This window comes from Mugil cephalus, chromosome 5 (genome assembly GCF_022458985.1).
Source record: "Mugil cephalus isolate CIBA_MC_2020 chromosome 5, CIBA_Mcephalus_1.1, whole genome shotgun sequence".
NCBI lineage: Eukaryota > Metazoa > Chordata > Actinopteri > Mugiliformes > Mugilidae > Mugil > Mugil cephalus.
This window is the reverse complement of record NC_061774.1, coordinates 19,242,815-19,270,519: the sequence shown is the minus strand read 5'-3', so window position 1 is coordinate 19,270,519 and position 27,705 is coordinate 19,242,815. Positions and strand designations below refer to the sequence as shown.

Below are 27,705 nucleotides of genomic sequence, written 5' to 3'. Positions count from 1 at the left end.
CTTTGTCCCTTTTCTCTCGGAACATTACAAGTTTCGTCGAGGGCCGCGCGGCTTTGCACGCAGGTGTCCGGCCACGCGACCGGCAGCGCTCGCACCGGTCAGCAGATTGTTGGGTGAGACCCAGTGGACCATTAGCCGTCCGCTGCTGCCAGGGCCGGCGCGCTGATAATGACAGGTGGCGCGCACACCCCGGAGGTCTGACGGGCCCAGGGCATCGTGCCATGTAACAACAGCCTTTGCCGCTGCCACGGCGACTGCGACGGCAGCCTTTAACACGAGGCAGCGCCGCAGCCGTGGCAGAGAAATGTCCCCGGCCGTCCCCGCATCGCAACGGCCCGGGCTGAGGAGAAGCCATTATTACAAGCAGTTAAAGTAAAATGGCAGCAATTGTTAATGCCGGGGAAACCACTACGCTGCCATTACTATCACTGACATCCTCTGCGCAGATGTGTTCCGATCCCTGTGCAGGCCCGGATGACAATTCCGATCATCAGACAAACAATGCCAGTAGGTTCATTGTTCATTATCGCGTTAATTTTTTTTTTTTTTTTTTACAGCAGAAGCCTGCTCAGAGGCAGGTCAGATTCATCCAATCTGAGGATGTTATTGTGTGGAGTATAAAGGTCCTGGTTTGTTTACGCCTCTCATCCTTTCTCCTTAATTGCTCCTTTGGGCTTTTCTAGATGTTCATTCATGAAAGCCGGCGTCTTTGCTCAATGCCTGTATGGGAACATTTTCCATATAAAGTAAAAAAAAAAAAATGTTTCCCCTTCCCTCCATGGCAACAATATCCTTCTCACTTCAGCTGTATTATGGCTGCACTTTCCAACACAAATCCAAAATACACAGCGCCACACTGGCCCCCGACACGAGCAGCGGGAGCATGTGTGGGCATCCGAGCATGTGTGCGCGCGTCCAAACAGGCACCTTTGTGTCCTCCACCCCCACTCAGCCTCTCTTCCCCAGTGCAGAACACTCTGATTTGCACTAATCTCTCGGTACACTCTCAGGGCTATTGTTCCTTTCTACTGTAGAGCTTATTCATGTGCCACTCACCATGCTCTCCTCTCATTTTAATACTCCAACAGCGCTGGAAGCTAAAAACAGTTTTAAGCCCGCTTATTTGACTGTTTATTATAAAAAAAAAATAGAAAAAAAAAAAAACCTTGCCTCTCACCTCCTCTGCTGATGCCGGTGAACGGGGCGCCGAGCGGGATGCGGCCGCTTATTAAAATGGCAAGTAGCGGACGGACTCTGTGATGTTTCCATCACACAGTTTATGTATACAGACAGCCTGTAGGCAGCCACTGGACAGCGTGAGATGAAAGCCACTGCCGATGTTCTGATTTGATGACTGTTGCCATGGCAGCAAGATGAGACTTGGAGGAGGGGTATGAGCGTTTGCAGAGGGGCCAGAGAGAAAATGATCACGCTCGCGCCTACTCTCCGCTGTAGCTCGACGCGCGCACGCAGCCGCGAAAAAAAAGCGTGGAACGCGCGCACCCCGTCTCCCCCATCAAGCCGGCAGTAACAGTCCAGTAAGTCCTCCTCCGGATCAGTCAGCTGTAAAGGTCCATCATTAGGACAACAGGGTGGGGTCCAACATCCTGACAGCTTGTCAAGAACACAGGGCTGCATGGCTAACTGTGTGATGAGGCCGCTATTAAAGGAGAGGGAAACCGCACGCGTGCGCCGCTGCTGCAACGAGGCACCTGGCGGATTCATAGCAGCTCTTCGGCCTCTCCTGGATGGCCCGAAGAGCGGGCCGGTTCAATAAAAACGGTTTCTGGCTCCAACGGACGTGTTTATAGTGTTTCCTCTGGCCAAGCGCAGCACCAGGGTTAAGTTGATCATCTCTCACTCTGGTAAAATAGCCAGGGGAGTCCATGTACCACTAGATCAACTCTACAACTTAAAGACCCTAAACGTTACAGCTCAGATGATCGATATGGCACTGAGCAATGTTCTTTACGAGCTAATAGACAAATCCATTCCTGCGAAACCCCTTGGGCCACGGGAAGGCAAGAAGGGAGTTAGAGTACGCGGCTGTTTGCCTGATGCGGCCACTTAGTCCGCACACACAAACACACCGGTGGGAGGCTAGAGGAGACAGTACGAAGCTGTGCATGTGTGTGCGTGTGTGTGTGTACATGTCCACGTCTGCGGTTCCGTTCGCACATTTGCAGATGTCTCTATCTTAGAAGGCATTGTGGTTTCCAGATTCCGCTGGGGTTATCGCGGCTGCAGAGCTGCCAAGAGGAGATTTGTGTCTTTCAACATCAGACGGAGGAAATACACATAAAATCCATTTCATTCACATTGCTTGAACGCTCTTATCTGACACCCCTGGATGAGAGAGCTTACATGAAACATTTGTAATTCCCCCACTATCTAATTAAAAGTCCACGTTGCCTAATAAATGTCAGAATTGCATCATAAAGTGGAGAAATCCTTAAAATCTGATTCCCGTCTGAATTTCTGAGGAGCACCTGTTGCTGCTTCGCCGCGTTCCACCGGCGCGGCTGAACTGCATCTCAAACTTTTAACACATTTCAAATGACTGCTAGCCCAGAATTAAAAGCGCTTTAAAACTCGCCAGTATTTTTTTTTTTTAATGACGGCTCCCTAATATCCCGCGCGACGTCCTCACTCGCCAGCGAGCCTCTCTGCCTTCCCCTCTCCTCTTTGTGCCCTCTCTTCGTCTTTCTTTGTGCCGCGCGCCCGCTCATTAAACCGCATGGTCAGTTTTTTTTTTTTTTTTTTTTTTTTTACGCAACTCTCGCAGCCTTTGTCTCCGTGCCCTTGCCAACCCTTCTGCAATTCTTACTCGAAACGCAGCTTGGTCAAACTTAACTGAAAAACTTTGGCACATCATTATAAAAATATAATGGGCCATGTTTATAAAGGATATGAGGGCCCTCTATGACATTGTGCAGTCCCCCGAGCCCTCCAACAACCTAGTTTATATCCACCATGTAACATTTATGTTTAAGGTAACATTCAAGCTTGTCTTCTTTCAAGGCAAGGGCAAGTACAGGGCTATGAAAAAAAAAAAAAAAACAAGAAGAAGGAAAGGTAAGGAAAGACCTGGCACCTACTCCGTAACAAATGACGTTCACACTCTCATTCAAGGCGGAGGACGTTCATTTTGCTTATCTTTCATTTACTGGATAAACATAGTAAGAGAAAATGGAAATGAGAGAGGATAGATGTGTAAAAAAAAAAAGCACAGTGGCCCCATTCTCGAGTAATTCTGGTACATTTTGAATTAGCAGTGTACAATGTGGTCGGAAAACCTTCCAGCAAATTGGGACATATGAGGGAGGCTGTTATTTCCTGCACTGGTTTATTCATTTCTTTTGCGTTTTAGTGCGACTGCTATTTTCATTATCACATGATCTGAAAATCACTCCTTGATTAATTAATCAATTGTTCACGCCCGAACTGTGACAAAAAAATAAATAAATAAATTGCTGTCTGCGATGTCTTCATTATTCCTTTGTGAGACCAACACTAAAAAAAAAAATACAAAATGGTTTCAGTTTCCCGCAGATGTAGAATAATAAGAAAGCAATTCTAATATTTGACAAGAGAGCGAGATGGATTCCACTTCCACAGATGAAAAATGCACACACACGAGTGGATGTATTATTGCTCGGGAGAAATTTCGGATGAGAAATGTGTGTGTTCACAGTGAGTCGCAGGCTGTCAAGTGTAAAGAAATTAATACCTTGCACTGCCTTGTTCCAATTACTTAGTCTTAAATTAGGTGTTAGATCAAAAGTTTTTAATATTCATTTAGTAGCATCCTGCCTCGAAAAAAAATCCATCCAACACCAGGCTACTTTGTGTAGAATAAAGACAATGCTTTTAGATAAACACAAACGTACACAGCTTACTTATACAGAAGCATCTGATGGTGGTCCACATAATTGGATCAACACTATGATGCATGTCCACCGTCGTTAAATCCACTCTCTTCTTGCACCCTCCTCAATTCTGTTTAATTCTTCCTGATCCCCAGACGTGGTGAATTCACAGAACCCAGGTTACATTAATAACTGTCACTCAGCCATATTCCTATTTGCTGTTTACGGCTCCATTCCCATTATTTCAGTTGCTCAGTTCCTCAACTTTGCTTGACAAATTGTTGCTGATTGACATAAAATGTTTCCCTAAGGGGAATGGCACCACAGAATCAGGTTTCCCGCAAAATGCATCAGGATTCACCAGTCGGGTTAATCATCATTGTGTGAACTCTTTTGGAAAGGCCTTAAATGCATTTTTAATTAAAGGTACAGTCATTTAAAATCTGTTTAATTGTGTTTCAGGTCTGTTTGATGTTCTGCGCTCATTGATGTAGCTGCGTTTGGTTTGTTTAAGTGACCTATCTCATTGTATGGGAATCACATCCATACTAACCATGTTTCTCTGTACTACCGCGTTCATAAGGCTTGATTGCCAACACGGGGACTTTAAATGTTTGAGGCAATTTGAAAACCCATTTTCTTCAAACCATTATCTGCAATGTACGACGGAAATGAAACACTCAAACCTTTCTAGTGTACCAATTTAGCACTGTGATCAGACCGTTATAAGGAAGTTGTCAATTTAAAAAAGACAAAACAAAAAAAAAACTTATAATAAAAATAATAATAATGGACGGCCTGCGGCCCAGTCAGGCCCAAGTGCTTAGTCAGGCCATGGTAATTACACAGATATTTGCATTTTTGCACCGAAAGTTATCTGGAATAATGAGTGATAGGGCCTTTCTCAGGACTGCTGTTTTCAATTGCCTCAGAACCCTTTCTGCTCAGAGCACGGAGTATGAAAAGTGCAGCGATGTAAAACCAGGAGGGTGTCTGCTACGTGCCAACGTGTCAATTGCAAACGTGTAGGGGGGGAAAAAGATAAAAGAAAGAAGAGTGAAAATAGTGAAACTGATTAAAATAATGACAAAATTGTCAACTAATTAGCATCTCATCATAGGATGGTGCTGTAACCCAGATAATACCGCCAAATGTCTTTCTTTACTATTCCACATTGCAGTAATTCAGCAGACTTTCACCCAGCAGTTCTTAGCTGTTGTTTTTCCTGTGCATTTTATTGGCGTGCTCCCTCCCGGTGACTGAGCGCCAGTGACTGTTGGTCAGTGACCAACAACTCCACAGCTCACTTATTATTATCCCACTCTTCTTCACTTAATCCATGTGGAAACAACAATGGCATAACTGACAGGCGCACGGACTTCCCGAAGCCTTAGCCAAACAGCGGAGATGCTATAAATAGATAACCGGGCGGACTGGAACCTGTTGTGCGCCAAGAAAATATTTATGTAACTTCTTTTAAAAAATCATAAATTGTCCCGTCCTGTTCTGTTGGTTTTACGGATTAAACAAACATCTCTCCTGTGAGTCAGGTCAGTTTCTTTTTACTTACATTCTTCATGCTAATAATAAACCAAAACAGGCCTTTTCCGGGGCAGACATCTGGACTTGTCACAATAGGGAAGGCACAGGTGTGTTAATGATTGTTGTCTTCCGCACAGGGGAGGTCCCACTTTTGCGCACGCTGGTTCGCTGTCACGGCTTACTGGGACATTTAATGGAACTGAGCCACACCTGTTCTTCTTCTCCTCGCTGCCACGGCAAGCCGGGCCGTCCGCGGCCAAACAGGCTAATAGTTTGCTGGCGCTGCGGCGGATTCCGACTGATCTCCAAAGTGGCTGTGTCGAGCTTTCTTACGCATTTGCGCGCACCAACAGTGGGTTCATTAACATCACAGAGTGCCCGGGAGATGGGATAGATTGAGTGGCTTTGTTTGATTTGACTCAGAACACCAGCATTTCAATTGAAAATTGAAAAATCTTCACAAAATTACAGCTCCTGAGTTTTTCCTTTGGGTTCAACACTTAATAATCCCTGTAGCTAACATAAGCATAAATTTGTATTGTGGATGTTATTGTGGATGTTTGGGGACTGGGCTTTTGCCTAATGATGCTGTCATTTCTTATTTATTTTTAATGTGGGAACGAACTGCACATGTGAATTGCCCCTCAGGGGCATTGATTGATTGGCTGATCATACAGCAGTAGGAATGACACACGTCCATCCATCCACATGCAAGGACAACATCCTTAATTGTCCCTGATGCAAAGGGCAAATTGGTGAGGTTTAAACTGCCTTGGATGAGCCCTGAGGTTACGTTTTATCTATAACTTGTTAAAAAGTAAACGTTATTTTACTGTCAAAAGTGAGAAGTACATCTTGTTATCATCGTCATTATTATTTTATATGAAATGCCTATTTCCTTGGTAACTTTTAGTGGTGTCTAGCCACTTAACTAGTTTGTGTTCTTTCGTCCGTGGCTTGTCTCGTCCTCAACTCCGCGGAAATCTCACTACAGCTGCCGGTAAAGTTTGTAACCCTGGTAACAGACAGACATGAGAGCGTTATTTATATTCTAATCCAACTCTCTTCAAGAAAGGTAATACTTTATATCTATTCTTTTCATATTAAGCAATAAAAGAGACTCGGCGTGTCACCTATGCACTGTATAATACGGCCCAACTTTCTATCGGGGGAGGTTTTCAATTTTGCTTGGCACCAATGCAGTCAAAGCCCGTCCAAGATCTTTTGGGGTGAATATGGGAACGGCGAACGCAACTGTGGCCTTGTTGCTCAGCGTCGATGTTGACCTCATTAATGTTTTTTTTTTTTTGGCTGAATGGGTGCGTCCCCGCAGCCAGGTTCCAACTAATTAGTTCACATGGTTTTACAGCGACATTTTTAATAAACGCAGCTGGGTGTACTTTAGGCCGTATCTATTCGTAGGCGCGTGCCTCTTTCGGCAATAAACTCGAGGTGAACTGCGCAGTTTGTCTTTCAACTGCCAATCTCCTCCGTTCTTGCGGCGAACTGTCGTCAATTCTGGGATGTCGATGTTTTCCCGAGTTAGTCAGCAGGGTCTGAGTGGTGAACCAGAATTCACCCCCACCCCTAAATATATATATATATATATGAAAGAGAAGCGAAGGTAGACATCTGTACAAACGAACCCTCGCACACAAACCGAATCTCTTCCTCTATTACTCTTTCTTACTCGGCTGCGCCGTCTTTATTTTTCTCAAACTAACACCCATATATACACACACGCGCACACACACACATACGCGGACACACCCGTGCGGTGAGTAAATTGACTTGTCAGCTTCAATCAGACCAGGAACAAAGGGATTCCTGCCAGTCTGAAGCTGACATCATTAATGGGGTTGGGAGGGGGGCGAGCTCTGAAGACAATGGGGAGTGCAAGGTCGGGCCGACTTAAAATGCACTTTCATTTTGGCAGGAGCGTTAGCGTTTTTGATTCCAGCCCCTTTACGCCGACATCTTTTCGCGAGTGCCTCTAACTTTCATTATCGCAGGGAACAGAGGGGCGCGTGAGACTTTGTTGTGCTGATGGAGAGAAATGTGACATCCATAATACATTTCCTATTAAAGGATGCCACGCATGGACACACCTGGCCATGTGTCAGAGACAGAGACGGACAGGAAGGGGATGAGAATAAATGGGCTCCCGGTGGTGGAGGGGAAGAAACAGAAAGCGAGAGAGAGAGAGAGAAGAAAAAAACGGAGGTTGCAAGGAAAGGATAACGGTGCAGCACAGAAAACATGGAGGAAAGGGGTGAGTGTGAGTGTGTGTGTACTTGAGAGCGTGTCAAACTTTTGAGAGCCATAGGACGTACAGTAATTATCATGTGACATATGAAATCCATGCGTAAACCAGCTTTCCTGGTGCATTGTAGGAGTGAAGCCTTTGAACATTTAAATCCTCCCCTATCACTTCTGTGACTCCATACATCCTCTCTATCCTCTGTTTCCTCTGCCGCACTCCCATCTGCCAGCTCCCCCACCCCCCTCCCTTTTAATTCTGACCCTGGGTAAAGATGGAGTCCCTCATCTCGAATGGTAATAACTTTGGTCCATATGCACACAGCCGTCACAAATTGATTACTGTGTAATGCTGCGAGCGCTCCCACTCGTCTCCTCTCCCCTCTTCCACCGTGTTCGGCGAGGCTGACTCCCTGTCCAGTCTAGCCTGTCATTAAACAGCTCCCCTGGGTGCAACCCAAACATAAACAAGCGCATCCTAAAAAAAAAAACCCCTCCCGCAAGATTCCTTCTCATCCTTCCGTCTCGGTTTCCTCCCCCGCCCTCCATCTTTGTCAAACGCGCGATCGAAGCGGCTTCTCCTTCACCTGTTTTACCCTCAACCACTCATTTCCTTTTATTCTCATTCTAATTATACCATTACATTACCATTTCTATTCTCTCATTAGCATTTTTCAGCTCTCCCTTCCTCTTATTCTTCCCGACTCTAATTCTCTTCTCCCACACCCCCCTCTCCCTCACTCCCCCCCCTCCCTCTCTATCTCTATAACCCTTGCTTCCCTCAGCCACCGAATGCGTTCCACCTTTTTTGCGGCACATAAACAGACAGTGCCCTTGGGGACGGTTTGAAGAGCTCCGTCTTTGTTTGTGTGCACCTCTAACTAACTCCCCATCTGCGGGGAGCCCAGCCAAGCCCAGCAGTGCAAGACAGATAGCTGGCACCATCCCAGACTCTTCTCTAGTTGGCCCCATATCTTCACCCCCGCCTCTCAACTTCTCCTTCCTTCCAGGCGAGAGTCTCCCCCCACAGAGGCGGTTGTCAGCTGCCCTCAGGCAGCCAGTCAGGCACTGTAGACCCCTGCAACTTCTTTTCCTCAAAGCCTTGAACCGAAATCTGCCCCAGCTTCTGGTGGGTGTTCAATCCTATTTCAAGTCGCACACACACACACACGCACACACGCCGTGGGTGTTCGTCGCCGGACTTTCCTCCGGCTCCATCCCCAGGTTCACCTTCTCTACAAGCTCACTTCAGAGACCAAATAACCAATAGGCACATTTCTGCATTTAGGCACATCAAAGGGTCTTCAAAGAACGAGGAACTTAAGCATTAGCGTTAGTTCAAAAACTGAGAGTTTCAATCATATAATTGCCCGAGGCTGTAACTTAAACCTTGAAAGGAGTCATGATGTTGTGGGTTGTTTTTTTGTTGCTTTTCATGGCGAGAAATTTCTTTTCATTTTAATGAATTTACATGTAACATGCAAATTCAGTTTGGAAGGTAAAATATAGAAGCAGCCAAACTTCACAACAACTAAAGCCAACTCATGAAAGGTGCCCTGTACTAAACTATCTGCTCCGCTTAGCTGTGTGCATCGACAACACTGACCGCAATCCCATTGAGGAGCGAGAAGGTTTTTTTCGTTTTTCTCCACTCACCGTTGTCAGGCTCGGACTTCCTGTCGTGCTCGGTGTCAGTGAGGGAGAGGGCGGAGTTGGCGCGGCTCGTGAGGCAGGAGCTCTGCTCGGACTTGAGGCCGCGCATCCACATGTGCTGCAGGCCGTGAGCAGGCGACGGGTCCACCTCCGGCTCCGTGTCCACGTCCGAGCTCACGCCGAGGGAGTAGCCGCGGCCGTGCACGTGAGCGGCCGGTCCGGAGCACAGCGCCTCCTCCTCCTCCTCCTGATGCTGCTGCTGCTGCTGATGCTGATGCTGCTGCTGCTGCTGCTGCTGCTGCTGCTGCTGTTGGTGGATGTGGTAGTCTGGGCTCCTCATCTGGGAAGCCTTGCAGAAGTCTAAATCTGGAGGCAGGGAGGGGAGAAGGGCAGGTTGAGCCGCTAACAGGGGCGTGTGTTTTTATTTGCTTCGCCAGCTAAGCTGACCAGGTGTTTGTTAGAGACAGGCATTTACAAGCTAAATACCGAACCCATCTGAAATTATGTCAAGAGGCAGGCTGTTATTTGAGCAAGCATTTATTAAAAGTTTTCCATCGCGGATCCAAATCAAAATGCCACCCTCAATTTTTCTTAACCATTTGCAGCGAGGCCATATCCTGTTCAGACTGCCTGACGTGTGTTATTGAGCTTGAGATGTATTGAACTGCTGCTCAAACAGAGCCCTGATCTCATCTATATTCTCCTTGGTGGGGTGAAGAGATCAGATAAAGATCAAACCTTATTAATATTGACTCAGACTGAGGAAAAAATTGAGCCTCATATGCTTTCAGGTATTAGTGCGCCCTCCAATCCCAAGCATCAACCTGCTATCTGAGAACATCAGATATACTGTGTTAGTCCTCTGGTTACACTTCAATTCAATTCTATTCAATTGAGCCGTGCATTTTTTTTTTTTTTTCTTCCTGCAGAGGCAGTTGAGTAAATTTTCTTCCTCGCCACCCGAGTTTTCCTTTTGGATTGTATAAGTGGGAAGTGATGGAACTGATGTGATTTTGAAGAAATGAAGGCAAAAATTGAAATCTATACAGGTAGAAGCCCGGTACCATATAGGCTCCGGTGAAAACTCAGGAAGGAAAGACTTCCCCCTCCGTCTCACTTAGTGCCCTTAATGTGAGTGTTAGGTCAGGTCCTCTGAACACAAACCGCAGCGTTGCAATAAAAGCCACAGTCCTGTTGACCACTCCATTGACCAGCGATGCATCCCGCTGTGCCAGTTTGATGGGGTCACAACCAACTGTGGCTCACATACTGTTCTGCTGGAATTAAACCGGCCTAAGATTGGTCACCGCTACACGCTAGTGTTTAGCTTAAATTGGCTGCAAGAGGGCAATTCAGGAGCAAATAGGCTATTTCCCAGTGGCAGCAAACATGGATTGACTGCATACTGAAAAGTTGTCAACCTATTTGATTTAAAAACATATTTATAAAGCTGCGAGAGGTTTGAGAGCGTGATTACAGGGAAAATACTTTCCATTTCCTACTATTATAGTTAGCAAAAAAAAAAAAAAAAAGCAATTTATTTATATATGACAGTACTTTCGACACAACTTGTTATTCGACATAACAGGCTGAGTTTCAGCCTAATGCAGATGTAAAAAAAAAAGAAAGGAGACAATAGAAGACATCAGGGAGTAATCTTAAAGAAAGAAGCAGGACAAATTGAGGAAAGCTAATGGGGATTGAGAAGCTCCCTTTTGTCCTTCTGCGTGGCCCCTTACTTTTTAAAAATCAATCCTAATTACAGACTAAGTTTGATTAACTACCTGAAGTCTCTCTAAATAGTATCCTCTACTGTCCTGCTGCCAGAATCAAGATGAGGGAAACTCAGAGCTGCTGAAAAAACTCATCTGAGACTCCTTTAATTGTCATTGTGCACGCTTAGCAATAATCTTCGTAAGCTTAATGAACTCAGGCTGATCTAATATGTGACCGGTGGAGATGGTAGCGGCCGATAGCAGCCTGGGAGGAAGAACCGGCGCTATTCTGGACTCAGACAGTTGTGCGACTTTTCCGTATTTACTGACAGTAATTTTCTTACAGCAGTAAGCCAGTAAAGGATGGGATTACCATTGTTTAACCAATTGAATTGTGAGGTGTTAAAGTGTAGGAGGTGCAATCGGCAGCGAAAGGGTCCTCACATGCTCAAATGATCAGATTCTTCTTGGGCTTATGAATAATTCAAACATTTAGTTTGTAACTCATTTCTAGCTTTGCAAATGGAACGTTGAAAAGCGCAAGCTAATTAATTTGAGTTAATTAATAAGCAAACAAAAAAAAAACTAATTATTTTGGTCAGCTGTACAGAACCGTTTGAAACCCGTGACGGAGATGGCGATCGACTATCCGCCCATCTATCAACGGCGTCATTCCAAAACAGAGAGGCTTAGCAGGGACAGGTGCAATTACAGGGGCGAGCCAATGAGTTAAACGGAAAGAGAGAGCAGTCGTGATATTCGGGGCGAATAAACAGCTGGAAGAAGACGCGGAAGGAGAGCGTGGGAGGGGAGGCCGAGATGTGGCGGGTTTAGAAGATGAAGGAAAAGATGAGGGACATGGGCGGGGAATTAGAGGGGAAACGAATTGGCTGATCTTTGTCAGGAACACGGTAATCCATTAAAAATGTCACTGGAGGCAACGTCCCCCCTTAACAGTTGGTTACTTAGGTAGGGTGTACTATATATAACTCCTTCGCCCAAAGATGAACAGATGTGCTTTGCCGAAAACCGGCTGCCATTGACATTTCGGAGTCTGCGTCGGGGGCGTTTCTGCACCTAGCCATATGACGCCGATGGCAGGAGATGTTGCTGTTGTTGCTGCTGTTGTTGTTGTTGTGTTGTTTGAGTAACTACCGAAAAAGCCAAGCGGTCTTTGACACCACAGTGGCGCCGTGGAAGATAACGACGCGGAATCGTGATGACCAACGGCCGTCGATGGGTGGGCACATGGAGAACGGCGTGCCAAAATCCACAGCAGGTGGCATTCAAACCATGAAATCCCCGGAGCGACCTGCTTGTCGGGGGGGGTGGGGGGGTTGTAACCGTTATGAATGGCTAATGTTGCTTGTTGGCATGGCGGGTAGGCCTCGCAGAGTAGCGGGAGGTTGAGTCGCGGAAAGAGTGCCTATTGATCACCGTGAACCCTGCACAGCGGCGCGCTCCTGATGAGGTGCGGCTTCTCTCTTAACACCACACATGACCTGCATAAAGGCCATCCATCACAGCGCGTGTTGGCCCATTTCTCCTCCTGTCACCGGCAGGAGAGAATTTTCCGGTGTGTACGTGCCGGCGCGCCGGTGTGTGTGTGTGTGTGTGTGTGTGTGTGTGTGTGAGTGTGTGTGCGTGCCTCTGTCCGCCCGTGTCTGTAGCTGCGAGTGTGTGTGTAATGAAGGGTGGTGTTCCACCCCAGGTGAGGCCAGAGAGGTTTGGGGTTGACCTAGTTTAGCTGTGGGAGAGAAATATCACCTCCGTGGAGAAGAGGTAATTGGCTGCCTCCGACTGTCCTTCTGGCTCATTGTGGACTGTAATAGGTAATTCACATAGGTCCTTTTAAAGACCTCTGTGTGTGTGTGTGTGTGTGTATTTTTTTTTCTATGTGTGTCTTTCAGAGCCGGTATTCATAGAGCGGCTGTGCAACAGTGGGAGCATGCTTTCAGGTAACCATTAGCATTCCCCGATGCCGTGACAAGCACGGCTTGCGGTTACCTGGTTGGGCCTGGCTGTAGTTGCTCTGCCGCTCCCGGTGCGAGCCGAGGGTGAGGCGCAGCTCGTGCGTGTAGTCGGGCAGGGTCTCGCGCGAGGTGTAGGAGCGGTGATGGGTGCGGCCGTCCTCGCTCTCGTCGGACGAGCTGGTGTAGGACATCTCCATCTCATGGCGCCCCTTGGACAACGGCTGGTAGGGTTTACTGTCCATCTCCTCCATGGCTCGTAGCGCTCCGCTTAGTCACTCAGCACGGCCACAGCACAGAGCACAGAGTCTGGAGGAAGGGGAGGTGAGAGGGACGATACGGTGGGGGAGGGAGGGGAGAGGAGGGAGGTGGGGAGGGAGAAGGATGGGCCGGGTGGAGGAAAATGAAGGGAAACGGGGGATTAAACAGACAGTGTGGAGGAGAAAAACAGGAGAAGAAGACCGTTAGAGAACACAGTGGAACAATACCGCAACATCTGCTCATTCCAATTACAGCCAACATTCATATAAAGTATTTCATATTTCACACCAAAGGTTAGTTCCAAATCAATACACTCAGAAGGGAACGCGATGGTAGCCATTATATCCAGATGTGTTTGAAGAGAAATTGGCCGGAGTCGGCTTAGCGTTCCGTCAGTTGCGGTTTCTCTCCATGAGCTTTATCTCTTTTTTACAGACGGGCATTGACAAGCCGCAGATAAATCAACAAATTTGTAGCCGAGCCCCCACGCCTGTCACTCTCATTAAACACTGTGACTCACCAGATTCTGAAGTAATGATGAAACGCTATTAGACACCAGTCTTTACAGTGTCATTGCCCTTCCAAGTGGAGCAATGATAAATCAGCCTTTTTAGCTCTGTTCGGCTCAGATTCTCTTGTTCTTCTCTCCGCCACATCAAAATCTACTTCTGATAACGTCCGGGGCCATATACTCATACCGCCATAACTAATGATTGATTGGGCCGACGATTAGGGCACAGAAGAAGTGATTAGAAAATACTTCATTCATATTAGTTCTCTTTCATCGTGCCCTGCTCGAGGCCTTTCCAGCCTATTTCCTGCAGTTATAAAGCTTCTAAATGGAGCTTGAGAGGGTCATTGCTCATAGAGACAAAGTGCTATGGTATTGACCTCTTCAGGGAGTCCTGTAGTCCATATATCAAAGCCATTAGAGCGTGCCTGCTCAATACCTCAGAGATCTGCAGCACAGGGTGATCACCACTAGTCTGATACAAGTTTACAGCTGACCTTTCCACCACTGCAGTGAGGCTTTTATTCCACCTGAAAGGCTCCTCTCCTTGGCCTCGCGCTTACCCTCCTCATTCCCCACGCGCACGCGCTGACCTGTTGGCACGCACACAACGGTGACCCCTGACAGCAAAACAGTCAAAAAGTGGGCCAAGTCGCTCTCACGCCCATCCCACACACGCCCTCGCCACCCCTCCACCCCGCAGACATTATCACAGCGCAGATGATCTGTGAAAGCTCGGCACTCGGCTCCCCTTCCATCCATCTCCTGTGTTCTCTTTAATGGCAGCGCAAAGCGCAGCGCCGTCTTAAAAGAACACGGCCCGCATTTTGCATCCAGTCCTCTCAGCCGTACTGCATACAGTAAGCTCTTAAACACACACACGCACACACACACATGCGCTTGTGGTTCCCTGCAATCACGACGCCTTTTCATTTTGATTGGCAGGAGTTATTGCAAGGAATCAAAGCCCGCTATTATCTCAGCTGCCCTGTCAGAGCGGGATTGACTGGTGTCACCTTCTCTCTGGTATGGCGAGGAGCACGTATACATTACCCTGTGAGCTCTGAGCTTGCTGCAGGCACTGACTGCTGCCTGTCTCCACAGAGGCTCTCCGTCTCGTTTTTATGTCTGGCACACGTTTACACGCAAGAATGAAAGCACGCAAACCCTGCGCAGGAGTGCACCATCATGCGCCCCGTCACGTGTGCGCACGGAGAAGCCCGAGTGAACGTTTTGCCGCGCGGACGCGGACATCGTACACGACTCGGAAACACTGCCCGGTGTTTCGCAAAACACGCCTCTCTTCCGGTTAATCCCTTCCCCTCTTTCTTGTACGAGTCCACCTGCGCTCTCCCTCCGCCTTCCCTCTTATCATCGCATCCCCGCTCTCCCTCCCCTGCCCTACGTGCTTTTCCAGCCTCCATCTCGTCCTCCGAGGCCCCTGCATTTAGAGAAGTAAGCCTGCTGGCGGGGGTTATTCCTGCTAATTCTAGCCCACAGTGGGGTGCCCATTAGGGGGTTTGATTCCAGGGTTTGATGTTGAAACCTGGAGGTTGTTTCCTAGAGCCAAGCTCACTTCAAACAAGACACATGGGCGTTCTCTAGGACAAGTCAGCGTGCGCCACCTGAGCACAACACCGGCCTAGCCTTGCGATTGAGGAGCAGCTACCCTGGGGCGCGATGGGCACCATAGCTTGGCTATAGGTTACTATTCATTAAAAACAAAAAAATAAAATAAGAATGAAGCCAAGGTTTTTTAGATGCTGGAATAATCAGCTCCTGCTGGAGTAAATTTTTGATACAGGCATCTTCAAAAACCTTCGCTACATGATTCGTATCATCTCTCTCATCACTTTTTCATGCGAGTGAAGAGCAGGGGGACTACACGGCACCGGGTTGCTTTGGTAGAGCACTTAGCTGATTGTGTCACTACACTACCCATTACTAAACATGATCTTAATCATCCACATGTGAAATTATGTATAAAAGACATCTACGCGTTTGAGCCTCGCATGTTAACCGCGGCACTGTCTTGGATTAGTCATTTATGGGGAGGCTTGTTGTCACAAATTGCGGCGGGATGAATAGCATTCGCTGCATTTGTGCAATAAATGGATTAGCAGCGAGCGGTTGTATGCAGTGACAATGTATGTACACGTTATTGTGCGATTTTATTACTAATTCAGCCCTAATCTATAATTCATCAGTGTGTAATGAACTCTTCACCGCTCGGTTTAAAATTAATACAAAGTGACAACACTGGGTGAAACACATGCATCAAATTACATTGTTATCCCCTTCCTCCCTTCATCCCCTGCTAACCCCTTTCTTTCTATCTCTTATCTATCCCTCTTTCACACACACACACACACACACACACACACACACACACACACACACAACCAAACAGGAGTGATAATCCACGGCTACACAGATGCAATAATATCTAATGGGACCCGTCACCCCCCTTGATTCCTCCCCCACCCACCTTCCTTTCCATCCATTTATTCAAACAGTGTAGCCACGGACCAGTGTGCTGTTTTTGCCCCCCTCCCCTCAATCTGCTTAGAGAAGTGATAGAGGCTCACATCTATGGTTGCTTTTAAAGAGGATTTTCACTCCAAGTGAAAGGGGCGGGGTCTCTCACATGTCCAACAGCGGCGACAACAACACAAACGGCACGGGCAGCGTTCCCCATGCGCACGGCGATGGGCCGCGAGGACAAGTCGAGACCGTTTTGCACTTCCCGATCTCAAGCGAATGTGCTGAAGTCATGACGAACGAGAGGAGAGCGGCATGCAAAATGGAAGAAAAGAGCGAGGCGGGAGAGGGGGAGAGGAATTGGGACTGGGCAGAGGCACAGAAATTGAGTTTCACATTTGTAAATAAACAAGGAGGACAGAGGGAGCGGCGCCATCCATCAATATTAGCTCCTCAGATTATTGATACAGTATAGTTCCAGGATTGCAGATACATTTCCTACATGCAGAGAAGGTCTTGTGTTCGTAACAGCCTGGAGACCCCCAGTAGAGTGGGGGAGCTACTTTATTTGTTAGCTCTGGCCTTTGCACATTTTCCAAGGACCTTGTTTGCGCGGAGGCCAGCTAATTCCGCTCACTAAACACGCCGCGCAGGCCGCGGGAATGACGATGAGAAACCTTGAGAGCTACGTCCGCGCCGCAGCATGAGCCTACCACCGCGGACGCTTCCGAAGCGAAGCCGCGACGCCGTCGTTTTGCCACTTCTTGTTTTGTCCACCATTAACGGCGGCTTAATCATCGGCAGAAACCCGGGCACGGTCCGTTGCTGCAGATGATGCAGATTCAGGCTACAGGTCCTACGGGAGCAGGCAGAGGAGCTGTCGGAGAGAGAGATGCCTCTCCTGGTGTGAGGACGCGTGTGTGTGTGTTTTTGAGTGCGCGTGGACACGGGGGGGGGTTCTTGTGGGGGTTAAAAAACTTTTCATCTCTCCCGTTCGTTAGCGGCGCCGCGGCTCCTCAGGCGTGCGACAGGGACGGCGCTGATGAGTGGGCCCCCGAAGGACCCACAGGACCCCGTTATACCTAGACCACCCCGAAACACAACAAAACAGCCCACCGCCCACTGGGAGCCCTGCTGAGAGGTGGGAAGGATGAATGGCGATCAAGGATGGAGAGAGAGTGATGGCTGGATAACGAGAGATGGAGAGATTTCACGGTGAAAATGGGGGAATTGAAGGATAGAGAGATTGCCAAGTGAGACATGGAGTGATAGAGGGTTTTAATTAGTGGATGAGGGCGAGCTATCTGTGGGCGGCGGCAGCACTCTGGTCACGTAGTTGCGCTTTCATAGCTGACCAAGCCTGAAATCTCTAGCTGCTAATGCAGAGTTTACCGGCAGAACACATATTGTGGCCTAAACCCACACGCACACGGACACACAACCTCCCAGCTCCCACTATACGTACAGTATCCATGCTACGGTAGGCTTCAGACATGAAACACTCTGACAATCAGCTGCAGTGCCCCCGCGCCTACACGCGCTTGTAGTGTTTCGCACGAGCTGACAAACAGCGCACTTGTACGCCCACGCGCCACGGAGAGCCAACGCTGCCCTTCCCGCCCTTTTTCGGTAAAGGCGGCGTCGTGTGAACCTCCATTCGCTGTTTCTGTTTGCCTTCAGCGTGGCTCAATTACTCCACGCAGCAGCACCCGAGGTTAACGCACCAGCGCGCCACAAGGCCAGCCGCACGGGCGACAACAGTCACGCAGCAACCGTCGCGTCGCGGCGACCGAGACGCGGGACGCGAAGGCCGTCTCCGCTCGCGGAGCAGACCGCCTCTCGTCGGGAGCCGCCAGGAGCTGCGAAACCATCCTGGACCATTTGACTATTTATAGTGGACACAGCTCAAATCCCAAATCGGCGCGGCGAGCTTGAGCAGCGTGGAGAAATCCATGAGGTCCTACACTATTCATGCCCCCTGAATGTGGCCGAGAGCGAGGGAGCAGCTCGGCTTTAACTTTTCAAAGGCCGTTTTATAACTCGACTACGGCTAGAACTTTTCTCTTTCTTTTCAGATCTTGACTAAGGTGTAGTCTTTTTTTTATTTTATTTTTTTTTTTTGCCCCCGCTCGCTCTCTCGCCAGACTATCGCTTCCTATTCATATCCACTTCTCCTTCTCCTCTCTGATCTAAAGCCCTCTGCTGATTCCCCAGAAGGCCGGGGGAGCAAACACGGAGTGCGAAAATGACGATAATATGCAGCAGCACACTTGCCCCGCATTCGCGCCCATGCGCATTGGCGCGCGCACCGCTGCATTCACCTCCAGGAGCACGCGGGCGTTCGGCCACATATAAGCAGACGCGCATCCGGGGCCAAGAGACACCACCCAAAACCACTTAATCAATATCCCTGACAAGGCAAAGCCTTATTCAACACATTTGATATTCCTCCTCTCTCGCAAGATAAATACATGTCAGTGTCCTCCTAGCAGGACTAAAAGGCTGTTCACACTAACTCGCTCTGCAAATAAAGCTTTACATCATGACTGACAACCTCCTAAGCTCTCTGCATCAGCCACTGCTTGGTAAAAAGCCTCTTTCAATAATGCATTTGACCGCTAAAACCTCCAAAACCCAAAGAAAAACAAAGCGGCGGCGTCGCAGATGCAAAATGAATTGATAAATCAATGCCATTGATTCCAGAAATTGGATTTGGCGATTAGCGATTGAGACAGTGTTTCCTGCGCGTCCTCCTTTATGAAGCTGTTGATTGCAGAGAAAACGAGCGTGGAAAGAGTATTAGTCCTGCAGAGGAGCAGCTGAAAAGATCTACTAGTAGCTGCTGAGCGGCATCGCAGATTGATTTCTGAATGCTAAGTGGGCTAATCTTCCATCTACGCTGTGACAGCGCGATGCTCGTCACCCTCCGAAAAAAAAAAAAACGAGGAGTCCGTGGGAGAAAGGGAATTTCTGTGATGTTTGAAATCCAAAAAGTCCAGAGTGCATGCAGCGGCTGCACCTGCTCCTCAGATCTTTTCTCATCCCTCACCTTCCCTCTGATTCCCCTAGCCGCCCATAGGCCAGGGGCACAGTCAGCGTTCAGCAGCCTTGAACAGAAAAACACTTCTCCTCAAAGAGAGGAGCGGCAACTAGACTCGGGCACGAACAAACCGTTGTCCCGGCAGTGGTCTTCTGAGAACCGATGAGACGAGGAACGTGCGGGGGATGAAAATATTTCGTATATACGTATATAAAGATATAAATGCGCCTCAAGGTGGCGGCGCACAGTTTGTTTAATCATGCTGGCGAGTAGATACAGCGCATTGGGGCTCTCGCCGAGGACTAATGCGGGGTCATTAGAAATCCGAGCGGCGTTTTCGGGCATGAACATTTCACTGGACGCGAGATGTATCGGTAAAACCCGAGGAGCTTACCACGTAAGCTTGAAATCAATAGCAGATACTGTAAAATGTATTTGCAGTTAGAAAATGACAGCGAGTCATTTTAAGGATCTTCTCCCGTCGATATCACACCGCTCGCTCCTGTTCTCCGCGCACCTTATTCTCCACCGCACACTTTTGCCTCGGAAAAAAAAAAGATTTGCCAGGCAAAACAGCGGCAAGCATGTTCCTTCAAAATTTGCATTTCTCATTTCGCTGCTTGTCAGATGAAGCATTGTGTCTTTCGGGCACACACTAAAGTGAGCAAAATACGAGATTTCTCCCTATTTGGAGGCACATCGGGTCGGGATGACATGCGGCGCACGCTGTAAAATGTGGGATTTCAGGACTGTTACATCTGGAGAAAGCGTGGTTTTAGGTCTGCTTTACTTGAGAAATGGCTGCAAAGAGCTGCCGCGATTTTCCTGGGGTAGATATTGGATTTTCTTTTCTTACATCACTTTTCTTCATGCAGTTTGGCTTGGCATCTTGGCTGGCAATCAGTAGGGCGCGTGTGTCTCTGCAGTAAGAAGTCAATTTGGGTGATGATACACACACTTGAAACACGTCCCGGAGTTCGCGGCGGATCAAGGCTCGTTCTGGAATTAAAACCGGAACAATAAAACAAGTCCCCTGCACCACACATGTTGAGCTACTGTCCTCTACTGTACTTCGCGGTGCTGCATTGTGTGGAACACGGCTTCCAGCAGAGACGCATCAAGCACCATTTTGGAGCCATTCATCTTTTCTATGCGTTAATAATTCATGATCATCTAGAAAGTAGCGCTATGAATATTACTGATGATACACATGAGGCTATTTACCAGTCAGCAGGAAATAGATGAACCCGTTTAAGGGAGAGATCTACAGTGTAACATCACTGTATTTTATGTTGCCAAATAAATCATTTCATGGGCACGCAACAAAGCTGCACGTACAACTTATTCGGAATTGAGTTATTAATCGCGCTCTTAAGGTCCGAATGTAAGTTTATATTATTGTGTTGCTTCCTTCTCGTGCCACCGTGCAGCAGGTGTGGAGTCAACTCTGATCAATGACTCTGTTAGAGTTCCGCGGGTGTTTAATTATCGCTCGTCTTCGGGGTTGATCAAATTTTTATTTTATTTTTTTTGTTTGTTTTCTTCTGAATGTCTGACAGATGAGATTTGGGCCCGAGCACTTCCCTGATCGTTTCCACGCATCGATCGGGGCCGCAGGTGACACGTCGCTGTACATCTTGTCAGTGGAAATCTGGCCCGCGCCAGCTCCCTTTTGTCCTCTGTGTCAACAAAAGCGAGATAAAATATAATGGATTTTAACTTAATTATTTTGACACTAATGCCACGGCGTGCACTTTAAAGTGAAGGACGGCCCGAGCCGCATTAAAGCGGGAGAAGAAACGGACATTGATTTTCGCTCCCTCCTGAAGCCGTTCTCTCACTTGATTAGTACAAATTTATGACAGGAGACGTGTCCATGCAGATGTGCATCTGCTTGTCGTTAGGTGTTAGTGGTAGTAAGTGTCTGCTTAGATATTAAACACAGTTTTGTTTTGTTTTTCTTCTAACAGTAACCCTTGGAAGTGTCAAATACCTAATACACCTAATGCCAACCTGCAAAAACTATTCAGCTAATCTCGTCTGCACCCATTTTTTTATAATATATTCAATTGAATGAACTTTTCAAGCAGAAAATCTCCTACAATGTAGGTTTTGTCATCATCTGAGGTAATGGACTGATTTTTTGAGGCTGGTGTTGCACTCCTGACATCAAGGGTTCACTTGATGAATGCAATTGTCAGATGTATTTCAATATGTGGCGCAATCCAATATAACAGCATGACTCAAGCCCTCAAAGATTTCCATAACCTTAAATCAACAATACTCTCAAAGCTCTTTCACCCCAATCCTCCGTCTAGATGTGTTCCATCAGCACTCGTCTTCACACACACACATGCACGCACACACACTCCTCTTGACAAATTAATCTCATATTTTAAAGAGAGGTAAAGTGGGCTTGACCAGTAAGCCTCTCGTGGCTCCGATCCTTCTGTCTTCTGACTGGAATTTGAATGGAGTGGGACCGGTGTGAAGGTGGAGGAGTGTGAAGGGAGGCTGCGAAAGCATTTTTTCACAATATAAATCTCACATAACACCCCCGTCACTTATTTAACGGCATACAGTTCCTGACTCTTGCCCATGGCCCAATGGAAGAAGACAAGAGAGAATAGAGGGGCTGGAGATGCCAGTTGAGACACAGTCGAACACTTTAAAGAAGAACGCCTCGGGCGTACGCTGTACGGACGTGTGTGTGTCTGTGTGTGTGTGTTAGCGTGTGTCTTTAGCGTTGGCAGCTGAAGGTGAATTTGGTTTTGATTCTATTTCTGTCCCTTTCTCTGTTGCTCTTGGTCCCGCTTTTCGGCCTCCGCCCAAAAATAAACACTATTGTATTCAGATAATTCATCACAGGGAAAGAAAAGAAAAAAAAAGTCAGACTGGAGGAGCTTTTAAGAGCTATTTGAAAAACTGGTTTCCCATTTTCATCCATTAAATGAAGAACAGACAGGAAGTCTGGTTTCGGTTCTTAGCAAGTTCTTTTTCTTTTTTTTAAGAATGACAAAAATAACGATAAAACACTTTTTTGGGAAAATTATTGCAATTACAAGAAGTATAATAATCAATTTGGTGGAATAATGACCATATGTTGGACCAAAGCTTCGCATGTTCACTGTTTTTTACTTTTTTTTCCCTCCTAATAATACCTCGCTGTTCCAAGTGCATGTACTGTAAACACAAGTGTGAACACTGGGCCTATTCTCGTTTATAGGGTAATTTGGCAATATTAGAATGTTTTTGCGTTTTTTTAAAAAAAAATCACAGCGCCGGCAATTTCCTTACTGCAGAGGCCGACCACCGCCGTATGAATGGGGGAAACACTAATTAGCACTGCAGGATTTGTTAAACAGTTCCTCTTGAGGATGGAGCGGCATTGCAGCAAGAAGGTAAATATTTGAAGTTGTATAGTGGTTCATATTTTCGGTGGCTGCGTGTGTGTGTGTGTGTTTGTGTATGCAAGTCTGCTTTTACTTTGAAATCATCAGCAGGGTGGCGAACACGCTGGCACATTTTATACTTTTCTCCCCAATTACAACATTAGCATATGATGGACATGCAGAGATACGGGAGAAGGAGGAAGACGGGGACAGAGACTCCCACTGGGCCTCTTATTGCCTGTGAGCTTCGACTGTGGCTGCACCAGTAAGTGTTGTACTCCATATTAACAACAACCTCTGATGGGTCTCGCGCCGGCCTCTCACTACTAATTCATGACCCCAATTTCATTAAGGAAATTTAGTTTTGCAGAGAGGAACTTGTTGGTCAGAAGGGAAGTGTGCGAGAGATTCCATGGGAGAAAGGAGCATTACAGTGCCAGGGGCTACTGCATTCCTGGAATGAAAATTCATAAATAATGCAAGGCTGGATAACAAAAAGAACTCCCCCGCTGTCTCGCACAGCACTGCACTATCCAAAGGCCATGCAATATCACTCAAATCTCAGAAAAACACAAATTACTGGACGTAAGCTAAGATTTTTTATATTTTGCCCCCCCCCCCCCCACCCCTCTCTCGCGTTAGTGTTTCTTGAGTCAGGACAATGGGATCTGCTGACAGCGGAGGCAAAACGCCAGCATCCTAACAATCGGCACTCCGGGCCTAAATTGTCAGGAAGTTGCACTGAAATAATGATGTGACTCCGAGCCAAGGAGCTGAGCGGCTACTTCTGATTTCCAAAACGCCATATGCACCGACTGCTTAACGACAACAATGCTGAAAATTATGTAAAAAAAAAAAAAAAAAAAAAAAAGTGTGCAACAACTGGCAGAGATAATCACCACAGCGACAGCCGCTGACCACTAACTGCTGCTGAGGGGGAACCAGAGTGCTTTGGCGCGAGCTGAAATCCCGAACATCTGACTGACTGATTGGTCATGTGGCGGGGCCTGGTCGCCTTATCGGGCGGCATGTGTGCAGCGGCTCGTAATTGGTGACGTGACATTTCAATTCGAAGAGCCGTCTTCTAATTGTGAAGGCATTGTCATAATGGGTGTGTCATTAAAATATATATATATTCGCTTAATCACTGTTCATCACCGCTGACGGTGAGGCAACGCGGCGGGGCCTAGAAAAATCATCCACATGTGGCCTTCAGGCTCGCGCACACACAATTCACCATCCACCAGAACGAGGAGCCCCCCTGCTATGACACGCAGCCAATCATCACTACAGCGCGGTACAGTGGGAGAAATAAATGTAGAGCTGCAATCATCAACCTCCCCAGGTCCCATACATCATCATCTCTCTATTCAGTTGCGTGGAGAAGGCCCAGAAGGAGACGGAGTGTGTGTATTATCTAACCTTCTGCACAGATGCACTCTATTAATCACAAAGAGCTAAGACAGACTGCCTGATTTTTATCATGACTATCAATAATGTGAAAGCCAGGGAGGAATTAGGCACGGGCCCCCCCCCCCATGTCATTGTGAGAAACGTCAGGTAGGGCAGTGACACGCAGTGCTACGCTGACAGCATTCGGCGTTCAAGTGCACAGGCTTGTAATCAAAGCTGTTCTCAGATCCTGAAATAATATGTTAGAGCACAGGCTTGCCTGATTGTTGAAACTATCCAAACATCAATACAAGTCCCCCTGAAATGTGTATAGCGGCCGGAGGAGTACAGCATCACGTCCATGCATTAAGGGCTGGCAGGTTCTGATTACAATGTATTTGCATTTTTTTTTTTTTTTTTTTTCTAAATGCAATACAGAAATCCTTCACCACTCCGTAGTCAAATGAAGGGAGATTAACAAATCTCGCAAACGGAAGGCACGAGTCAATGGGAGAATCTATTTCATTCCACGGAAATATCATTTATTTATTTATTTATTTGCTTTTTTTTCTGGTTTAATTATTTATTTATCGGAAATATGCCCTCAGTGCTTTACTCCGAGCAATTATTTATAATCTGCTGTGAAGGGGAGAAGTGAGGAGGTCCAATTTAAAATCTATCAGAGCATAACCATCCTGGTGCAATTTGCACTGCCTTCACAATAATTATGATTTATCAGAATGCATTTGCTGCTGTTAATTATTTACCCTCCACATTCTGAGCAGCCTCCGCGCAAAAATAAATAAATAAAAAAAGAAAGAAAGAAAATAAATAAAGAAAAATCATGCAGTTCAATAACTCAAGAAACTGCTTCGGCGGCTGCAGCATCATCCTGAGCTTTAGGACTTGACACGTGCATGAGATGCCGAAAACAGACAGAAATACAGAGGGTCACAGTGCTGAAGTGTTTCCTGATGTGCCTGCTGGACCTGTGGTGCTGCTGGTGTCTGGCCCGGGCCCGGTAGGCTGCATTGATGTTGGGAGACAGAAGGCGCGCGTCAGAGAGATCTATACCCTCTGGATCTAAGTGCTGATGGAGATGGAGTGGACGAGCCAGAACTGGAGCAAAACAACTCAAGGCTGCGAGCGCTGCCGAGGCAAAACGACGCTCGCACTCGCACACGCATGAAGCGGGTAGCCTGCTGTTCCACACTGTACCTGAATAGTCATTATTTAGACGGGCTGTCAAACACACGGGCTGGCACGCACAAAGTCTGCAGCCCCGCACTTCAAACGGGGGCGCACTGATTTTCATAAAACCGCACCACACACACACACAGACATATACGCGCACACATATATACTTTCCATCTCTGTCTGTCTCTCGGACACACGTACATACATGTACGTACATACATACACACGCACACAAACACACACACACACGGGTCGTATAGCCGCACAGCGCATCCCGAGCAGCTCATAATAGCCATTTCCTGTAAACTCACGTTGCCTCAGCGTCCAAGCCTCGTTTAGCCAAGCAACACAGTAGCCGATCTCTGCCCGAACGAGCCCACTCAAGGCCAGAACCGAACGTGTCGCTTACCTTCCCGACGTAAAGCCATTCCTCTAGTCCGATCCCATGCTATAAGCAGCCCGCAAACGCCGGAGACCGTGCAATCCCCCTTGGTAGAAATGCGACTCGAGACGCGGTGCTCCTGTTAGAAAATAAATTCAAAAAAAAAAAGGAAAAAAATGTGGACGAGACACCTTTCTCCCCCTCTCTCTTTCCTTCTCCCTCTCTCTCGGTGTTCTGGTTTCGAGGCGGCGGTGGCGGCGGTGCTGATGCTGAGGATGCTCGCTCTCTCAAATGCCGATGGAGGAAAGGACGAAAGGATTCGCGCGGAGTGGGGAAGGGGTCTCCTTGCGTGGAGGGGGGGGGGGGTGGACTGTACGCCAGCCAGCTCCGCCGTGCCGTGTGACAGGGAGCCCGGCGCGGTGCGTTTAGCCGCAGTTGAACCCGATGAGGCTGACGGCTGATGCTGTTGCTGGTGAGACTCGGTGCTGCTATAACACTATCCCTGGATCATACCACCGCACCGAGGAGGAGGGGGTGTGGCACACACCGGCCACAGACATAAACACGCACAGGCGTCAGGAGGTCGTCTGGATCGCCGGTTAGACTCATTCAGGTGATGCCATATGGCTGCACCGTGGTCCCGCGTCGGAATGCTGACTCATTAATATGACAGCAGTGGAAGTTGAGTGTTTTCCGCCTGCAGCCTTTCAGCAGCAGATTTCCAGAAGAAGAAGAAGAAGAAAAAAGGAAAAAGCAATTTATTCCCATGAGCAACAGGCCTAAGAGCTGATGATGTGCAGAAAAATAAAAGAAAATCCACGAAAAAGTATAGAAAACGGCGAAACTGCAATTTTCCGAAATTTGACACTTATTTATGGGCGCAGCCCGCCTGCTTTGTGATTCCACCTGCACATCATCTCATAAGATCTGTTTTTCCTTTGCTAAATTAGCCGCCTAATGATTGTGACCTGTGCTCCGCGTGTGATGCATTGGTGTGGGTATTTACAGCCAGCCTGGTGCAAACGGCGTGTGAATGACAGGGGTTCTAATGATGCAGTTTATTATTTCCCCAAAGCACCGCACGCGTGGGGCTACAAACAACCACTCTGACAGCTGCTTCACTCTATCTGCCTTTCAGCCTGTCTCGCTGTATCCCCAACACAACACAGCACTATGCATCTTTTATCAACAATAGGTTTTGGCACTTTCCGTCAGTTTCATCACTGGTTCCCCGCAAGTGGAGGCCGCGCGTCCGGCGGCTCCACGCGGGGATGGATGAAGTGATCCAAGAGAGGGCTCTGATGAAAAAGGTCTTTAGGTCCGAGTCTGTTTTGATAAATCTGCGCTCCTCTGATGCAGGGATCGCCGGCGTGGCTGCCGTCTGGGCGTGCTGCGGACGACTTTAACGGATTCTGATCCAGAACCCGAGAGCCTCCAGAGTTTGAGAGGGTGCAGCCTCGCGCCGGACGGCCGCGCGCCTCTGAGGCTTCAGGTTTGCCCGCAGAGTCCTAATGGCAGGCATATTACACCTCCAGTGGCCGGGTAAACGCTCTTTTAAAAGAGCACTTCCTCCTTTTACCCGACACGTCTCACCGAGACATCTCCTTGACAACCGGCTCAATGCAGAGATTCGAAATGTCACAGTGTTTTACTGTGATTCTTTTTTATCATTATGGTCTATAAAGGAGGGATAATAGATGTGGAGAGGTGGAAGAGAACCGGCCTTGCCAAAAGAGAGACGCAGCCCTTACTTACCGTCCTCAAAAATATGGCAAATAGAAATTGAAATGTATGTTTTGCACCTAGCACAAGCGCATTACATGGAAAAGGATAAGTATCTGTGATATACCACAAGCATCCTGCTTAGAAAGTTTGTGTAGGAAGCCCAGTCGGCATTTCATTTGATAATAAGCATCATTACAGCTGTAGATGCTCTATAGTGCTGCTTAGAGTGCATTTTAGACATAATGTCAGTTGCATTATGTCATGAGATTATAGTGTAAATTGCATTAAAATCATATAACCTAATTAAACAGTATCT

The 27,705-nt window shown here is 47.5% G+C and overlaps 1 protein-coding gene across 1 annotated transcript in view; it reads right to left on the bottom strand.

The window, feature by feature from the left end:
• The window catches only part of tenm1 (teneurin transmembrane protein 1), a 174,913-nt gene extending 148,784 nt beyond the window's left edge, over nucleotides 1-26,129 (bottom strand). The window contains exons 1-3 of the mRNA XM_047584620.1: nucleotides 25,692-26,129; nucleotides 13,046-13,317; nucleotides 9,327-9,689 (exon numbers count right to left, since the gene is read on the bottom strand). Of these exons, the coding sequence (XP_047440576.1) occupies nucleotides 9,327-9,689; nucleotides 13,046-13,262 (580 nt within the window). The 5' untranslated portion in view covers nucleotides 13,263-13,317; nucleotides 25,692-26,129. The remainder of the gene's footprint in view (nucleotides 1-9,326; nucleotides 9,690-13,045; nucleotides 13,318-25,691) is intronic.
• Nucleotides 26,130-27,705: the final 1,576 nt, after the last annotated feature.